This window comes from Equus przewalskii, chromosome 9 (assembly GCF_037783145.1).
Source record: "Equus przewalskii isolate Varuska chromosome 9, EquPr2, whole genome shotgun sequence".
In the NCBI taxonomy this organism is placed as follows: Eukaryota; Metazoa; Chordata; class Mammalia; order Perissodactyla; family Equidae; genus Equus; species Equus przewalskii.
The window spans coordinates 61065119-61083833 of NC_091839.1; the positions used below are offsets into that span (position 1 = coordinate 61065119).

At 42.0% G+C, this 18715-nt stretch overlaps 1 protein-coding gene across 2 annotated transcripts in view; it reads right to left on the bottom strand.

Moving 5' to 3' along the window:
* LAMA4 (laminin subunit alpha 4) overlaps window positions 1-18715 on the bottom strand; it is a 133963-nt gene that overhangs the window by 71001 nt on the left and 44247 nt on the right. Inside the window, exons 3-6 of one of the 2 annotated variants that reach the window (XM_008514782.2) lie at window positions 17405-17529; window positions 11922-12002; window positions 2533-2747; window positions 480-551 (exon numbers count right to left, since the gene is read on the bottom strand). In XM_008514782.2, coding sequence (XP_008513004.2) covers window positions 480-551; window positions 2533-2747; window positions 11922-12002; window positions 17405-17529 — 493 coding nt within the window. Of the gene's footprint in view, window positions 1-458; window positions 552-2532; window positions 2748-11921; window positions 12003-17404; window positions 17530-18715 lie in introns of both variants that reach the window. The other variant, XM_008514781.2, reaches the window with a different exon arrangement.

Genomic DNA, 18715 nt, shown 5'->3' on the forward strand with positions numbered 1-18715 from the left:
GTACCGCTGCAAATTTGGAGTGTCTTGGGAAAAGCCACTTAAATCTCTTGGTATCTCAGTTTCCTCAGTGTTGTAAAGTATTGTCTGTATATCACATTATCTGAGGACCTGAAGAAATAATATAGAAAAAGGAGCTAAAATGAGCTCAGTCATTGGGAACTGTGTTTCTGACTTTGCCCTTACCTGCTAGGTAAGATGCTGAACTAAAAGACTTGATAAAATGAGTTTTTTAAAATAGAGATATTTAGATGTAAATAAGCTATTTGCCAGTTGGAATCAAATAGACCACCAGATATCTTTTGTTTAGAGTCCATTTGGTTGAGGCACAGACAAGGTTAAAGCCAGGGGTGGGACTCGGGCAGTTTCTAGAGAGAGGGTATTGCATAGCTCTGCTTAATCCTACACCTGCAGCACATTAGAGAAAGTGGGGTTAGTCAATCATGTACTGTTATTTTTACTTATGGTTGGGCAGTCCGTGCCTGTAGGGGCTTCAAAACCTTCCAAGCATTCTCCGGTTACACTGTCACATGGACCTCCCCCGCAACTGCACACTGTGGGAAACAAAAACAAGAGATTAGGGATTCACTTAATGCTGAAAATATGGCAATATTTTTGTGGTTTCTAGAAATACTGGCTATCAGTATATAATTCTTCAAGGGGGATTAATTCTATTCTTCCTTAAGACCATGGAATCTACGACATAGAGACTGTGCCCGTCACCCAATTTAGTCCCGTCCAAGTGAGATTTTTAAAGGTGACCCTGGGACAAGAGTGAATCTAACTTTTCTGGGATCCTCTCCCAACTTTTTGGGATTCTGACATGACTGTGTGACTGCTTCAGTCCAAAAAGATCCTGGTAAATTTCACACCGTACAAGAGGATCACAGAGCCCATTATTCAACTGGAATCTGAAAACCATCCTTTCATCGCAGACTGATTCTCCAGTTTAATCCAACTCTGGGCTTGATCATTGCCAGGTGTGAGGGAGGAGCAGCCCAGCGAAGGGAGCTGAGGAGGTCTAAGCCAAGATTCTTGGCTCCCACAGTGCTTGACCCTTGGCAAGGCTGACTCCAACCTCCAAATTGTAGCTATCAGTGGGATGGCTAGGAATAATGTTGTGGAAAGAATTAGGAGCATATTTACATGAATTTAGAAGATCTGAGAGCCCATTGTTAATCTACTGATGATTTTCAAGAATGCCTTTTGGAAAAAAACAGAAACAAGACCCAGTCTCATCAGACTGTTCATTGTCCACCGAGTTTGGAGTGGAAATTAATTTGGAATACTGAAAAAAGGAATTCCTAACCTATCTATGCTAGCAATAAGCTGGAACGGAATTGGGAATTTTCCCCACCTCTTAACTGTCTTTAAAGAATAATCATAAAAAGTTAGCTTCAAGGGGGACATACGTTTATTACATTTCAGCTGTTTAAGGTTCCACAAAATGCAGATTTATTAAACAATTCAGCGAGATCATGCTTTATGGCTTCTAACATTATCTTCTTTTCTAAGAGTGATCTGCAATTACGTAGTTTAAACGTAAGTTCAGTAAATGTTTTGAGAATTAGGATGTCAACATTTAAGGCTTTGATTTTGCCAACACTCTTTCCGATGCCTGCTTTCCCTCTCCTTAGTCTGACTGGACGCAGAGCTCCTCTGTGCGCGCTGCTTTCTTACAGACATGTTTACTTTTACTGTGACTTCTGCAGATCGTTTGTGTTTCCTTCTCAATTTTAAACTCCACTTCTTAAAATCTTTTCCGGGGGGAATCTGTTTCAGCGAGAGGATTTCCAATAGAAGCATGCCACAAGAGCATAATACCTCTCCTTCACCCTTCTTTCCCTCAAAGTCACAAAAGAGAGGACATATTCAGGCTCAGTCTTCCTTCAGTCCTAGAGGAAGGCAATTTAACTTTACTTCTGAAGAGCTGCACTCTATGTGGAAAACGGATTGGAGAAATCATTAATAAAATGTGTCCATTTCAGTCTAACTGAAGTCTAACCTGGAAGATTTCTTACACCATCCTTGAAATATTTACTCTGATAATTTGAGGAAATTGGGAGATGATTAAACTGCACCCTTGGCTTGCTAATCTATTTCACTGAAATGTCAATTTTACCAAACATAACTGAAAAAAGGGACTTAGCTTCCAGAAGAAGAAAACTGATTTGAACCATGCAAACTTTCATTCAGTCCTCTGGTCAATGATAGGTAATCCATGGAAGTCTGATTTATTTCTTTGATCAAAATTGGAAGGATATAAGATGATAAGATAAAGTTAATTTATGTTAGTGTCTCATGGTTCATTCTCCCCCTGAGCTAAGTTATGTTAGTGGTCTTGATTAAAATATCTACCCCCAGGAAGTTTGAGATGTACAGTCCTGAGAATGTACATTGCCCTGGAAAAGTGACAAGGGTGCACTTGCAATATTTCCCCAAGACAAATTCCTCCAAATTCAGTATTGGCAGAAGACTTGCTACTATCACAGACAAGCTGGCCAGGTAGCTGACTTAGAATTCACAGTACTGTACCTGCACAGTTCTTGGCTATTCTGGCATCCCCATAGTAACCAGGGGCACAGCGTTCACACTTAAATCCTGTTGTGTTGCGTAAGCAATTCCTACACTGGCCAGTAACCTCATCACAATCTTCAAAGATCAGGTTGGGATCTGAATTTCCATTGCAGTCACATTTCTTACAGGTGCTTCCAATCAGCAAGGGGTTTCCATAGTAACCAGGAGCACACCTGAAGGAGGATCACAAGTTAGAAATATAGCATCCATAGTTTTTCTTCCTTTTGTCTTCTTTCCCACCTAGAAGAAAGTGGAGTGAATATTTATGGATTGCTCTTCCAGAATTGATTCCCATCTTCCATCTTGCTATAAGGACCAGACTTTGTTTTTAAGGAAACACCCCTCCTCGTTGTGTTACAGCACATTCAGTTTGCTCAAACCTTCAGAGACAGGAGTGTCTGGATATAACCAGTGTGTGGGCATTTTTGGTAATCTCAACAACTGGAGTGCACTGCTGGTGCATGATGAGTGGTGCCAGATATGTTAAATGCACTGAATGAGATGTGCCATTAGGGCACAGCCAAGAACTGTCCTGGCCAAAATGTTAACAATACTTTTATTGAGAAATATTGGTCTAAATCACCATCTGCCTTGCCTTGGTGCATTGTTCAGATGACCTAAACCTGAGCCAATTAGTGCCTGGCATTGTCCTCACCAAAATGGATGGACTCAGGAGCCATTCAATCAAAGTGGAGTTCAGGTCTCTTGTTTGAGGGTTGTGGGAAGGCATTCTCTCCAGCTGCAGGTAAATGAAGAGGCAGGTGGCACTCTTAGCTCTGGCAGCCATCTTGTGACGGAGGCAAGGCAGTGTGGAGACAAAGCAGAGGGCAGAGCTGAGAGTACCACAGATAAACAGAGTTGGATCCCAGAAAGCCATTCTCCTGGACGTTTTAGATAAGTGAGACTACAGAGGCCAGGCACTTAACTGCATTTGTTGTGGGGGCAGAGCTGGTGACTATGGTCACGCTGGCTGGGCCCTTGATGAGAGAGCCCAGCCCACTTGGAGAGTAGAGAATGAAATCCATCCAGCCTTTGCTGATCTTGCCAAGCTATGCACTCTTGGTGGGGCTGCCTCTGCCCAGAGGAAGAAGTGCCTTTCTCTGTTTTTCCCAAAGGTGCCTGTGGACCAGCAGAGGCCCCGCTGCCAGGGGTGGGACTGCAGGCCCTATCTAAGGGGGCAGCTGCTACTCAGCTCCTGTCAACTCTTTCCGGGTTGTAGTCTTGAGGGAATGAAGGATCTCTGTTGCCAGATCTTCCTATTTTTAAAGAAAAAAGTTGAAATTTGTATTTTTATGTGATATCTCAGTTTTTAAAGATTGGCTCAAACGTTGTAAGACTATCCTATGAACCAAAGTACACGTTTGCCGGCCAGCTGTGGCCTCCTCTCTGCCGTGGACCCTAGACTAGTGTTGAAGACTGGCTAACTCAGTCAGTCAGCTAAGACTGGAGCTGAAGATGCTTCGGGAGTGACTGGAAAGAATGTGAGGTTACTCCATCATGGGACTGAAGGTCAGGCATACGAGTTAGTTCTGACTTGAGAGAGAAAAAGAAAGAGAGCCGGCAAAGATTTTTGAGCACGATGGAAGTGGTGGTGAAGGAGGCCAGTGTTGGCTCGAGTGCAGGCTGGACAGGGAGACCAGGGTAGGGTGTGGAGGGCTTGGACTGGGGCGTTGGCCTTGGGAGCAGAAAGGAAAGGAGGATTTTCCAAGGAAATCAATAAGACTTGGCCAATAATAATAAGACATCACATTTCTAAAAGGCTTCCATTTAAAGTAAGAGAATCATGATTTAGAACATTTGGAAAATAGAGAAATGCAAAAAAATCACACCTGTAATCCCAAGACCCTAACAGAATCACTGTTCAACTTTTTGCTTATGTTCTTCCAGCCTTTGTTCCTATGTCTCAGCTTTTTGGTGTGGTTGTACGTGATGGTGTGCGTTCAATCTTTACACTCTTTCCTTGGATTGTATCTCATCGCTTCACCTGGGTGAGTTTGGTTAGTTACCACAGACACCAGGGAGGTAGGCCACACAGGCCCAGCATTGTGAGGCTGAGAGGCTGCTGTGGTTTTCCAGGCTCACATGGTTAGGAAGCCACAGTGTAAGACCCAGACCTTCTGACCCTGATGTTCTTTCCTTCACTCCACCCTGGACCACACCGCTGCTGCTATAAATGAGTGAGTAAATTTGTCCAACAGAAGGACAATTCATGTCTATTTTATGTAAGGTGTGGAGAGACAGGGAGAGGAAGAACATACAGCCCATGCACTGAAAGAACTGAAAATAAATTAAGCATAACTATACATAATATCATGAACTCTAGAAATCAAAGTCTATGAAAAAGGTAAGAATGACGATCAGTGCCACACACCCCAGAAAAAGACGCCTTCCAAGAGGAAATGTTCAATGAGCTTCGTTATTCATTCTCATGTCTTTCACTTCTGATTTACAGGCCTTCTGGTCCCCAAGCCAGCACAAATCATTCCTCTATGGAACACATGGCTGGATTGAATTTCTACCCTTTGCTGCAGTTCACCAAACAGAGAATATTAGATTTTTGGGCTCAGTGAAATGGGCCTCAGACCTGCCAGCTTGATGTGTAGCTGGAGATCCTGAGGTCCGGGAGTGAAGGGACCTGTCCAAGTTTACAGAAGCCAGATGCCAGTTACTTTCTTTTCTCTGTTCAGTTCCACCGTATTTGATCTCCATAGGTTGTCCCCTCATTTTCCACAAGAGAAAAATGAAATTCCCTATTCTGTGAGTCAGAATCTCAATCACAGTGGAAACCTATTTTGAGTTACTTTGTGTTTCAAGAACATGTTTTGGGAGTAGGTTCAGAGGCAACTCTGAAATCATAATCCAAACTTCAACCCTGCAGATTTTATAGAATGAGCAGTCAAATGTTACTCACAGCATCCCATAACCCCCTACTTTTATAGACAAGGAAACTAGAGTGCAGAGAAGCTAAATGATTTGTTCATTGCTACAGGGCTCAAACCTGTTATGGGACTCCAAGATAATGCTCTTTCCACTCCACAAGTCAGGCATTAATGAATTAACTAATTAACCAGTTAATTATTATAACAGTTTAATAATCAAATGCTTTGAGTACAACAATTCCTGCCCTCAAAGAGCTAAACACAAAGGATACAAAAGGACCAGGAGTTGGGTTGAGAGTTCGCATTGGAGCCCTGGTACCTGGTAGCCTGGGCCTATTTTTTTTTTCCTTCCATAAACTCAATTCCTGCTTTATTAGTGACTTCATAACTCAGAGAAAATAGAGCTGATAAACTTACAGTGCAAATGAAAGAACTGTGGCGTATGGACTTGGTCATTTCAGTTAGTCATCATATTATTTGGGCAAAATGGAAAACAAAAAAATACATTTTTGGGGGGGAAAAAGATGATTTTGACCAAAAACTATTGTTTGGGTGAATTTTTGGAGTTTTCCTCTTCTCTGCTCTTTCTCCTCAGCTTCTCTTCCCAGGGCCGTACATCAGTCACTGCATGCCTTTATCAAGGGTGCCAAAACTCCTAGGTGGCACAGAAGCCTTTCTAGGAGGGATGCCACTCCGTAGCTGCCACTGGGACTTAATTAAATGATGGGAAAAAAGCACCTGTTACATAGTAGGTGCCATATAGATGCTTTCTATTTCTCTATGAAAGACTTGGAAATAATGCTAGGAAAATATAAGTCCTCATTCAAGGGACAGGGCAAGATCCAGAAGTGGGGCAAAGCAGAGAGTAGGGAGTCATAAGAAAAATTCTACACAGATAACAGGGTTGATAGCTTAAGTTTGAAAACTTGATGCCTGCAGAAAGAATCAAACTAAATCTCTGAATCATGATAAGCCTCCATAAATGTTAGCTTTCTCTTCCTTCTCCTCCTCTTTATTCTTCTTTTCTGTCATCAAGGCCATCATCCAAACCATTATCACTGTCATCATCATTATTTCTGATGATGCCATACATTTCCTGTTACACTTTTAAGATTCCCTTCGATTTGCTTTAATTTTTCCCATTCTTCTGTCCTGATCCTTAAGCAATAAGATCCACGCGATAAATCCTCATTTGGTCTTAGTATGTCTCGCACTCCACCACAAAATTGAATGGATGAAGGCACATTATTAAAGCTGCCATGGGAGATGATGTGGGATACTGAGGCATTGAGATCATATACGTTTATCAACTGAAAACTTTGGATTGAACAGTGAGGGTCTTGGTTTTTGGTTTTGGGTCTATCACTAGCCAACTGTGTGACCTTAGACTAAGTCTCCTCATGGCTCTGAGTCTCAGGCTCCTCATCTTTAAATGCACTACTTAGGAGCAGAGAGAAGCTCACATTGGGATGAGAATGAACATTGCAGAACTCTTGTCTAGAAGGTTGTGCATTTTATAATTATCTTCATCTGCAGATAACTTCCGCTTGCAACCTCTATTCAGCCAGGGGACAGTGACTTAACTCACTCAATTCTGGGTCACCTTCCTCCACTTTCCTGGCATAGGGTGGGAAGTGGGGGGCTAAATGGGGCAAGAAGTGACTGACTCCCACCACTACACAGAGCCTTTTTAAAGGAGCATTAAAAGTGCTATTGCTTTTTACTAAAAAAAAGTATTACCTAAATAAGTATAATGAGTGCCTATCATGTGCCAGATACTATGATGGAGGAGGCGTGGACAGAGAAATGAATAAGACGCTACTTCTGTAGAGAAGCTCATAGTTTAATAGCAGAGATTAAAAAAAACCTCTGTGATTTTGAGGAAATGTCTTAACCTCTCTGTATCTCACATTCTCCCTCTGTAAACAAGGATGAATATGGCATCTCATAGAAATTTTCTCTTTTTTGAGGCTTAAATGTGTCATTGTAGGTAAAGTGCTTATAACAGTACCTAGGACACAGTGAGCACTCAGTAAATGTTTGTTATTATTTTTATCATCATCATCAAGATCATCATCTAAATGCAGTACAACGTGGAAAGCTCTGCAGTTGATCTGGTGGATTTAGGGACCAGTAGGTCCAACATGTGGAGTTTAAATTGTGAGGTGGGAGAAGGACTTTGGGAAAGAGACAGGCAGGGGCCAGGGCAGGCTATGAAACATGGACTCATTTTGAAGACAAGGGCATTTGAGCTTTTTTACACAGTATGGTAAGAGGTGTATGTTTTATGCTTTAGACAAATGTTTTTTTAACTTGTTTGTAGTATGGATCCCTGTGAAAGGAAAAATATTTTCATAGAATACTTCTTCTAATGTTCATTTAAATTATCTTTAAATATTTCAAGCATAAAGCTAGGTAGAAACTCCTCATACCTATGGCTTTTATACCTCTTGGAAACCAAAGTAATTTTTCCAAAAATGTAAACAAAACTATAAAATGAATCAAATTCAAATTAACAGTATTAATTCAAGCTAACAGATGATGTTGTCTTGTTGCCACTGAAAGGCCATTTGCAGCATGTTGTGCCAGAGGATTGTCTGGGTTCAGCATGCATGTCCTGTCAAGTGGTCTGTGATGACTCAATTTGCTTTGATGCCATGCCATTCGGCCTCCAATTGTGTGTGATATGTCATTGGCACACCATTGATTGTGATTTTCTCCTTAGCTCTGAGGCCAATCTCCCTTTCTCATAAAGTGGTATTACAGAAAGTCTAGAAAATGTTTCAATTAACTTTTTTCTCAAGATTATCATTGAAATTAAACACAACACTAAGAAAATATTTGCTGAGAACCCATGAACCTCCACGAATATTTCTGAACATACTGTGGTTCTTGAGCCCCAGTTTGAGAAACACTGTTGTATATTACATGGGTGTGGAAGTGAAGGTTGATAGAGCAGAAGTTCACATGGTAGTGAGAGGACTGGTGTGAGAACTCCAAGGAGAGTCAAAATAGGGGTCCCCAGGCCTCTCTCCTAGAGATTCTTTCTCCATGGGGTAGGGAGAGTTTGGAGAGAGCTCAGGAATCAACAGTGTCCTGGAGATACTTACACACAGTCACATGTGAAAACTACCACTTGGTGAAATAATCTCTAAGTATGGAAGCACTTTGAGTTTCTCAGTTTGGATTAATTTTTGTCTTTGTTTGAAATAGACCCCATACAATTAGCCGCATATTTTGAAAAGATCTTGTGGAGTGGTCTAAATTCACAGATAGTTGAAAGCACAGATTAGGTGAAGCTTAACGGGGACAACTTAATTTGACTGTTAAACTCAAAACAGAAACCCCTCTCAGCCCCTGGGTCAAACACAACTCATGAGCAGCCAAGGCCACCTCCTTTGGGATGATCCAGGTCAAAGGAAATCACTCTTTCCACTACAATCTCCAAGAGCCTTTGCTTCTTCTTCTATTTAGCATTTCTTTTTTCCTGCCTCGTCATGAATGATTTTCAGATTTGTCTCCTCCCTTAGCCTTGACTTCCTGGTGGACAAGACACCATCCCTGCCCCCTGCACCAATCTGCATGTGTGGCCATTTCAAGGAAAACATTTCTGGATTGTCGGGTCAATTTTTGACGTAAAAGACCTTAGTACATTCTCTTTAAAAGAGCAGGCTGTGAGGGAGGGTGGACAGGAGAGAGAAGGAGAAGAGCAGAGAAAGTTGATTGAAGTGATTCACCTCATACAGACTAAGAAGGGGCGCTATGTCCAGCATCTTTGTAGACGCAGTCTCCTGTCAAAGGGGATCTAGTAACTGATTAACTATTTTTCTTTCGCATATTAGAGGCTCACCCTATTTGTTAATTGTGTAATTAATGAATTAGCTAATGAATTAGTGAATGAATTCACCAATGTTTAAAATAGAAGACTCTTAGGAAGCCACTGGGGAAAGCAGTATGGGGACAGGGAAAGAATCCAGATTTTTAGCCAAGGTGTGCAAATCCTGCTCCCCTCACTTAGCAGTGATGTGGCTTTAGACAAGTCCCATCACCTCCTGTAGCCTCAGTTTCCTCATCTGCAAAAAGACAAAATACGACCTCCTCTCAGGGGGGTTACAAGCCTGAGGGATGAGGACCGTAAAGCAATGAGGACACAGGAGACAATCAATAAAGGGCACTATTTAGTTCCAAGCCATAATTTCTAACTAAGGAAGCTGACATTCAGTGAAATGAGTCAACTTGTCCGAAGTATACACATTATGCCAGTGGCGGAAACTGGACAATGACCACAATGACTCATGTTGTCACTAGTTAGTTTTTATCGGGCATTTATTAAGTGCCAGGTGCCATACAAAAAGCTTTACGGTGTTACCTCGCAACAGTCCTGTGAGATGAGTGCTTTCATTTTCTCCATTCTGGAGATGTGGAAATTGGCACTTAGGAGCCAAATAACTTGCCCAGGAGGATCTCAAAGGGCTGGAGCTGAGCTACAAACTCAGCCAGGCCAACGCTAAATCTCTTCAACACTCTACTTCCGCTTCCCAAACTAGTGCTCTCCCCTCGACCCTCTCATTCCAGATCTGGGATAAGCACCAGATCTGACCCAGCCTTACTGGGAAATGGCAGGTCCAAGGAGCCACCAGTGTGGGCTGGAGGGTTTATTATCTACAATCCCATGTTTGAGGTGGGCATGCCGTCCTGTGTCAAGCCCCCCACTGTCCTGACAGGACCCTTATCTGCACCCCTGTGTGACTTTGCAGGACTGAGCCCTTAGGGACCGAGATGACTTCACTTTTGGGAGGCCTTGCATTTGCTCAGCAGGGCTGTATTTAAGGCCATTAATTCTCCTCACAGGAACCACCGAACCCCCGTTAGCTGGTAATACTGCTCAATCCTCATCAGACTAAGCTGAGTTTAACCTCAGACACCGAGGAGAAAAAGTTATCCCTGGCTGATGAACCGTCCTCTCAGACCCACAGTGAGCCAGAGAATGAGTAAATCAGGTGTCTCATATTCCTGAGTCCCCAAGTAAGGAAATACAGAATGAGCGCGTCACAAACGTCTAGCATCATCTCCCGCAGTCCTTCCTAAAGAATGAGATTCCCATGGCCCCTCAGCTCTCACTTTCCCTCTTCCCTCATAGCAAAAAAGGGAATCATCCCACAACTCTTTAGTGAAAGAATTTTCCCTTTTCTGCACAATTAATAATCATAGTAACAATGCCCTCCGAGTCCAGAGATTTTCTCTGTACCATAGATACTGTGGCTTTTTAAAAAGAGTTCCAGAACTGCTCTGAGAGACGGAGGGTGTTTTCATTGGAAGTGTGGTGGATAGAATTTCAGGTTCACGTATGGCGCCCTGGGCTGAGTTTGTGAGCCACATTCAGGGCAGTGAGTGTGTGCTGTCGCGAGGTGATCACGCTGCAGATGTTGGACGAGATGTTGACCAGTCCCTCCTTGCCCTTCCCTCCCTGTCTTGATGGCACCACACATCATGTTGCTGCCTAAACACAACGGTGAGGTCACCATTAAAGGTGTTTCTGTTAAAAACAAGAAGTTCTCTCTGTGAGGCTCTTTCAGCGAAAGCCATTTTATTTTAGAAACCTGAGAGCAGTGGACTGGCAGGGAGATGGGACCTGTCTTAGTGAGAGATCATTCAGTGGGAAGCCTCGCATCCTTAGTCACCAAGGCCTGTCTTGTCAGAGCAAAGCCCAGAGCAAGTTAAAAAGAGTGTTAGGTGTGAATACCAAAGAGCAATTCAGAAAATCCAAACTTGCATGGCATTTGTTTGCTTTCCAGGGGAGGAGATGATGTAAAGAAGGGTCAAATAATCGATTCGTGCTTGTTTCCAGGTAAAAGAATCACCTTTTATTTAGGTTTAGGGGTAGGAAGGATTATTTAGGCAAGGAAGCCTTTCTCTTTCTCTCTCTTTTTTTTGCTGAGGAAGATTGGCCCTGAGCTAACATCCATGCCCATCTTCCTCTACTTTATATGTGGGACGCCTGCCACAGCATAGTTTGATAAGCAGCGCGTAGGTCTGTGGCCGGGACCTGAACCAGGGAACCCCAGGCTGCTGAAGCGGAGTGCACAAACTTTAACCACTACACCACTGGGTCGGCCCCCTCTCTCTTCTTTTTCGAACATTAATTATACTACTGGTTCTCAGTGATGGAGAGAGAAAGGAGTGTTACCAAAACCATCTAGAGAATCTTTTCCAAACACGCATACTCATTTTCCTCTTTCCCTGCCATTTATCCTGAGCTGTGGCCCTGGCCTGGACACCTAGGGGGCATACGCTATAGCTGTATCTGGGGCATGGGATTTAGGGAACTCCCCCAAGAGGTTCTAAAATGCCACCCCCCGACTCCCTCCTCTTAAGACCTACTGAACTGGGAACATGGCAGAGCTGCTGAGTGCAAGAAACAGAGTTTCCTTTGACCCACAGAGAAAATAGTGAATTTTATTAGCCTACCTTTCACAGTTAGGTCCAGCGTAGTTTTCTTTACAAATACACCGGACTGCTCCGTTTTTCCAATAGCAGGATTCTGCAAAACTAGAATTGCAAGAGAATATTAGAAGTCAGTTCCATGCGTCCCTGAAGAGACAGTGTCAGCTTTTGATTAGATCCTCTCTACCTCGGTCCCTCTCAAGTTCAAACGGATGTGATCATTTGCTTCGTTTAAATTAAATCCTTTCTTTCCAGGAAAGTTTAGAACAGCAGGCCCAGATAGAAAATGCCGCTCAATTGGTGAGACCATTTTCCAGGTCCCCCTTACTTATTTTTCCACAGAGGCACTTCATTATTTTTACTTGAAGTAGTGGAATTTCCAGAACATCATGTGTAGATATATATGCATGTATATTTTCAAAACTAGAATTGTAAAAGAATATTAAAAGTCAGTTCCATACATAGATAATAAAAATATATATTTTAAATGCAAGTCTAAAATACATATTCCAAAGTCAGAAATAAAATAAGGAAATTTTACCTGCGGTTTTAGATTTATACAAGAGTTTCTTCTTATTCCCACCACCTTCTGTCAATACTTTTGAACATTTCTCTCTTTTTTTCTGCACTGGATCTCTTCCACACTTCAAGGTCATGCACCAGTTCTAAACTATACTCTATAATCTCTGCAGAACCTTAATTACTGTCATATGTACCTTGAAGATTGGGAATAATGGGTTCAAGGACTGGCTCAGGTGATTAAAGTCACAAAACAAATACTCAGGTAAGATATAGGACCCACTTTCTGGTCCACTTTCTGACTCTTCTTTTTTTTCTTTTTAGAGAATAGAAACTAGGACACAGGACAGAAAAGTAATAAAAATATTGTTTCAGCAGAATAAATATCTTAATTATTAAGGTAGGAGAAATGGAATATCATTTTCCACTTGTTCAGAAAATGCTACATTGACACATAAAGCCATTCATATGAGGGGTGTGTGGAAAATTTTAAAGACTTTAAATTAGTTTTCGCTTAGGTCCTGTACAATCAATGAAGTGTGACCTGTGGTTCCCACATTCCTGTGTGGATCAGCAATTTTACCCTAATGGTCTTTGGAGGAAAGCAAATGGATGTGTTTGCTTTGTTCGAAGACATTTACAAAATCAGTCAGAACACAATCTGTGCTTCTCAGTGAAAGGCAATACCTGCAATTTATTTTCCCTAACAGTTTGGATAAAAACATTTCAACAAGATTACATTTCTGTGGCCTTTACCCTTTACTTGGCTTGTTCTTATTCCTTAGCCTACTTAAAGAAACATTGTCAGTTGAGAGTCCAGAACATGAACAAACCCTCATGCATGTTTCTTTGAAGATGTTCCATCCAGCAGCCTGCCCACAGCTTGAAGGGCTGAAACGCCTGCTGGTGTCTGGAGTTGTATGCCTTGAGCTAATGCCCTGCTATTTCAAACAGATGACATTTTCCTTAATTGGAGCCATTAACATAGCTACTAGTAGACATGGAGGATGTCTGGCCAACCCCAAAATAAATAAATGAACTCAGTGCCAGTGGTCCCCGGGAATAGCTGTGTGACCATTGGTTTCCGTGGTGGGAGGCTCAGAGGCAGTACCAGCCACTGAGGGTTCCTTTTTTGTTTTTCATCAGAATTAATTGTTTATATTTTCTTAGGGTAAAGTCTGTTTCTGGCTAGGGAAATGAAAACACTGCGCCTTTCTCAGCCCCCACTAACAGCCATGGCGCCCTCTCCAAGTGGAAGGGAGCCTTTTGCTCTTGGACAACCCTCAGGGAGCCTAAAGAAAAATAGACTCAGCACTGCCGTTTGTTTGCTCAACTCCCTCCAGCATTATTTCCTTGCTTTCTGATGTGGCTATTGTAACTGGAAATCCAAAACCTGGGTCTGCAGACTCAACTAGAGGACCTTTCCAAGCGTAATTCGGATTCCATACTTGGCACCTTTCCGGGCTCAAATAAAAGGCCTGGAACTTTAATTCTTATAGAAAGTAGCAATATGAATAAAAAGAGCTGGAAGAGGCAGTGGGCTGTTTCATGTTTTGATAAGATATTTGATTAGTATTTGAGATTAGTTAGCTCGGTCAATAGTAAGGCCACATCAAAGGCTGGAACTTCATAGGATCCAGGCACGCTTGTCCTGTTGTGTGACCACAGACTACCCTCCTTCTCCTTTTCAGCCAGTTTTTTCCCTCAATGGGTTTGGGAAGTAGAACAGTTGCCACCACAGAGAAAGCAGAGCTCGCACGACCTTCCCAATTCCTCCACACGCCCACAGAATGTTCTTTACTTGGAGGTGGTTTATTTTTGCTTTTGTGCTAATTTCCAGCAGGTTTCTCAGCCTCAAATCTGCACTACAGAGACTGGGGTTTTCCTGTCTGTAAATATGCACCTGACTTCAGAGAACATTCCCTAAGTCCCTCAATTGCTCTTTTGAACCCAGCTCCGCTCACACACAGAAAGACCATGGGTGGAAATGGTGATCCTTGAGGCCTGTGGAAGCTATTTCCTCTCTCAAAACAGGAAGCTCATTACCCAATTGTCAAGTTTCTGCTTCATTTAATTAAAAGAGTTAGTAGCCTTCAGAAGAGCGTCTTGATCAACTGAAATACTGGATAATTTACTCAAAAGGTAAAAGGTCATTTGCTTTAGAAGCTTCAAAATACCATTGTATTTTGACCTATTTTAATGAAGGCAGGACTGTTTGACTGTTTTGTTCACTGCTGTGACCAGTTATCAGTACGTGACTGGCTCATAATAAGCCGCTCGATAAATATTTGTTGATTGCATGCAGACAAGACTTCTTACGAGGAACGAGCCTCCAAAAGGCTCTTAAGACATTAATGTCAGATAATTTAGCTAAGAAAGTCTTGTCATACAAATGGAGCAAAATGTGCAAAAGTTGGACAACACAACTCAAAGGAAGCATTTGGAATTCCCTTTCTAATTCATCTGCTAGTTTCTAAAGAAACTGTAGCTCAAAGCTTATAAACCTATTTTGAGCAGATGATGGTTTGTTTACATGGAAGAATGAGTGAAACTTGTTATTAGAAAGTTGGAAGTAAATATATTTAACAAAATAACTATACCATGGCAAGAGATCAGCATACTGAACACCTCATCAGCTATGATTCAGACTAATGTTTGAGAGCAGAATATTAATGAAGAGTTAAGAAATATACCTAGATGAGACAAAGGGAGCTCATAAATCAGGACACACTTGAGTGAAAATAACGGAACATTTCATGTTTGGGTTTTCTAGTCTCGCTCTCAGTACCATCCATTTTACACACATTATTAATACCATAGGACATGAAAAATCACAAAGCAAGGGTGGAGGCAGTTTAACAGTTTCTAAAGAAAGATGGAACTGTAAAACATCCGACTTCTTCACTGACTGTCAGACTCATCAGAGGATTTGAACAAATCACAAGGTCTTAGGTGAAATATTAGTCAATATTGGCGGTCAATTAAGGGAAAAAACTAGGGGGAAATTTGGTGGTTATTTTTTCCTCTTTATAAGAAAGTATGTATATGTGTGGCAGGTATTCAGGCCTTTTTAAAGTTATTTTATATGCATTATTTAATTTAATCTTTACAACAGTTATCAATTAAATATTATATCCAAACAGTTAGAACAGTGCCTGACACAGAGTAAGCAAAGTATAAGTGTTAGAAAAAATGCAAAGGGTGTATTCAACTATTCAGTAAAGCCAACACCTACCATACACCTTTCCATGTGTAAGGCACCACCCCACATGCTCTACACACAGTATTTTAGTCCAACCCTATGAGGTACATCCTTATACTAACTTTGATTTACTAAGGTAAAAACTGAGGCCCAGAGCAGGTAAAGGAATCAATGAATGGAGCCAAGATCTGAATCTAGTCTCCTTGACCCCAAATTGCAGGGAAAGTGAGACACGGGAGAGAGTACCTTGCCTGAGACCATACAGCTGTTATGCGCCAAAGCAGGCACATAACTCTTTCCACTTGTGGTAAAATAAATAAATATATATACTTGGTTTTTGTCCCTGGCTTGGCACAGAGTTCCTAAAGCCCTTGGAATTTCCTGAGTGATAAAACTGTCTTTTGTTTGAACCCCTTTCAATCATACTTGAGTTTATGCTAATGAGGTGACTTTTGATGGGCCCCTAAGTAGCTTCAGGATGGGGGCTGGTCTGCCAGAAGAGCTAAGCACACAAGATTAGCGGGGCTGGAACTTTCAACCCCATCCCTCCTCCCACCTCAAGGGAGGGGAACGGGACTGGAGATTGAGTTCAATCACCAACGATTTAATCAAACATGCCATGTGATAAAAATTTGATAAAAACTCTTAAACAACAAAGTTTGGGGACCTTTTGGGTTAGTGAGCACATTGATTTACTTAGAGAGTGCTGCACCTGAACAGACAGAGCATAGAAGCTCTGCTCCCTCACAAATGTCCCTCCACAGCTTGCCCTATGCATCTCATCCATTTGGCTATTTCTGAGTTGTCTCCTTTATAATAAAACTGTAATTGTAAGTATAGCACTTTCCTGAGTTCTGTGAGTCTTTCTAGAAAATTATCAAACCTTAGGGGACATTAAGAGAACCCTTGAATTTGTAGTCAGTTGGGCAGAAATATGAGTAGCCTGATGACCCCATTTGTGGCTGGTTTCTGAAATGGGACTGAGCCCTTAACCCATGGCGTCTGCACTAACTCTGGGTAGTTAGCGTCAGAATTGAATTGATTGTAGGACACTTGGTGGGTGTGAGAGAATTGGAGAACAAGTTGATATGCGGCAAACCAATACCAGTATACCATCTCAATTCTACATTCTGTCATTTTTAAGCCAATAAAATGGCCAGTCATGACTTGACTACTGGATTTATACATACGTGCCTGAAAAGAATTCCATTATTTCCATTAAGATGTGTGTCTAGTCTCTTTAACTTCTCACTTAGGTCAAAACACAGCCAGAAGTGAAAATTAGCTTTCTTGGAAATCTTCCACAAGCTGTCTGGCTGAAAGCACACATTCTGCTTGTCTGTGTCTTGATTCTGATCGAAAAGCCTAGTTGGCTGCCACATGTGGAGAAATGTCTATTCCATGAGAGTAAGAAAAACACTACTACTGAAAACACTGGATTATAATGAGTCTGTTGGCATTACCAGTTGTGATCACTATAGGTCAAGGGATAGCCAAGAAAAGATGAGGCTAACTTTGCTTATAAAACTTGGGTGACTTCATTGATTTTATGACACCCTCCTCCCACCCCCCACCCCGTTTTGGGAACAGAGTCATCACCTACACTGCAAACGCTTAAGCTTCCCTGAAAGCATATTTAGACTAGAGACCTTTCCTATCTCTTTTCCAGTCTCATCTCAAATTGAGGTACTCAATTTTGACTGTGCAAAAACCTTAGAACTCTGGATAGAGCAGAAAAAAAAAAAGGGATAAGCAGTAGAAGAGACTATTTTCCTTCAGGACTTACTTGGCCAAATGGGGCAGGGGACAGGGGCACGGCTGGCAGAACCGGGGGGCTCCCCTGATGGAATCTCCGATATAACCATCTAGACATTTCTCACAGTGCTCTCCCGTTGTGTTCCGCTGGCAGTGCTACGAGACAAAAGATAGGGAAATTGACAAGGACACAAAAGAAATTTTATATACAGCAAATCTGGGAACCAAGCAATACTTCAAGCAAAGGGGATGACAAGCCTGACAAAACAGATGATGTGCGTGGGTACCGATCAGCACAAAGGAGCCACGCTGGCCCCCGTCAATACCAGAAAGTGTAGACAATGGTGGATGACTTCATCCTGGATTTCTGTGTGTTCACTTGCAGCCTGGGGACTCTCTTTGGAGTTTGTGTGTGGAGGGAATTATTCATCAGTTACACAATTCAATTCAGAATGATCAAACTCTGCATGTTCTAGAAGTATCAGCTTACTGACTTATGAATATGAAATGAAAAAAAAAAATCCTCCCTGGTGTTTACCCAGGACAATGGGGACAATTTAAGGATTTATGGGTTGGAAGAACAAAATTGCCAGAGTGAAGCATAAATGGAGTTGAAGATAGATAAAGAATATTCTGCTAATGGGTTGGTATCTTGGATAATAACGTACAAGAAATAGTAAGCTGGTTTATTGTATGATTTTTCCATTTGTAGTGAGGATAATTGGAAGAAAAGCACAAAACAGCTCTTCTTCTGCCTAGAATGTCTGTTCATCATTCAAGATCTGCACCAGGCCTCGAAACTTCCAGGAATTCTTCCCTGAAGCACCCCTCCCTGATCCTTCCCTCTTTCCACTGCCCACATGGTACTTGTATGATCTGCCCCCCGCCTCAGCAGCCCTGTCCCCCACACTGTGTCTTTCAGCCCTGTACTGCCATCATCTTAAATGGAGTAGGTACTCTAGCTGTTTGTCGAGTTGATGGATTAATCTCTGACTAGTACTCTATAAGAGGCAGTGATGCAAGTCTACTGATATTTTCAACAACTGGACTGGACCGGATTGCAGAAGGCAATGCCATTAGTACTACGATATTTTCATCTCTACATTCACCAGAGTATATAAAGTTTGAATAGGATTTTCAGTGAAAAGCTGTACTGTTAGACTTCAAATGCCATTAGAGAGGCACCCTCCTGCTTGAGCAATTCCCTTGGAACATCTATGCACAAGAGATCAACAGACTCAACTTGTTCAGAACAGTGTTCTGTGGATGAGCCTTGGGGAAGGCAAGATGGAGCAATAGCAAGCTGAACTCTGAGCTCTTTATTTTTGTCTTTATGTTCTAT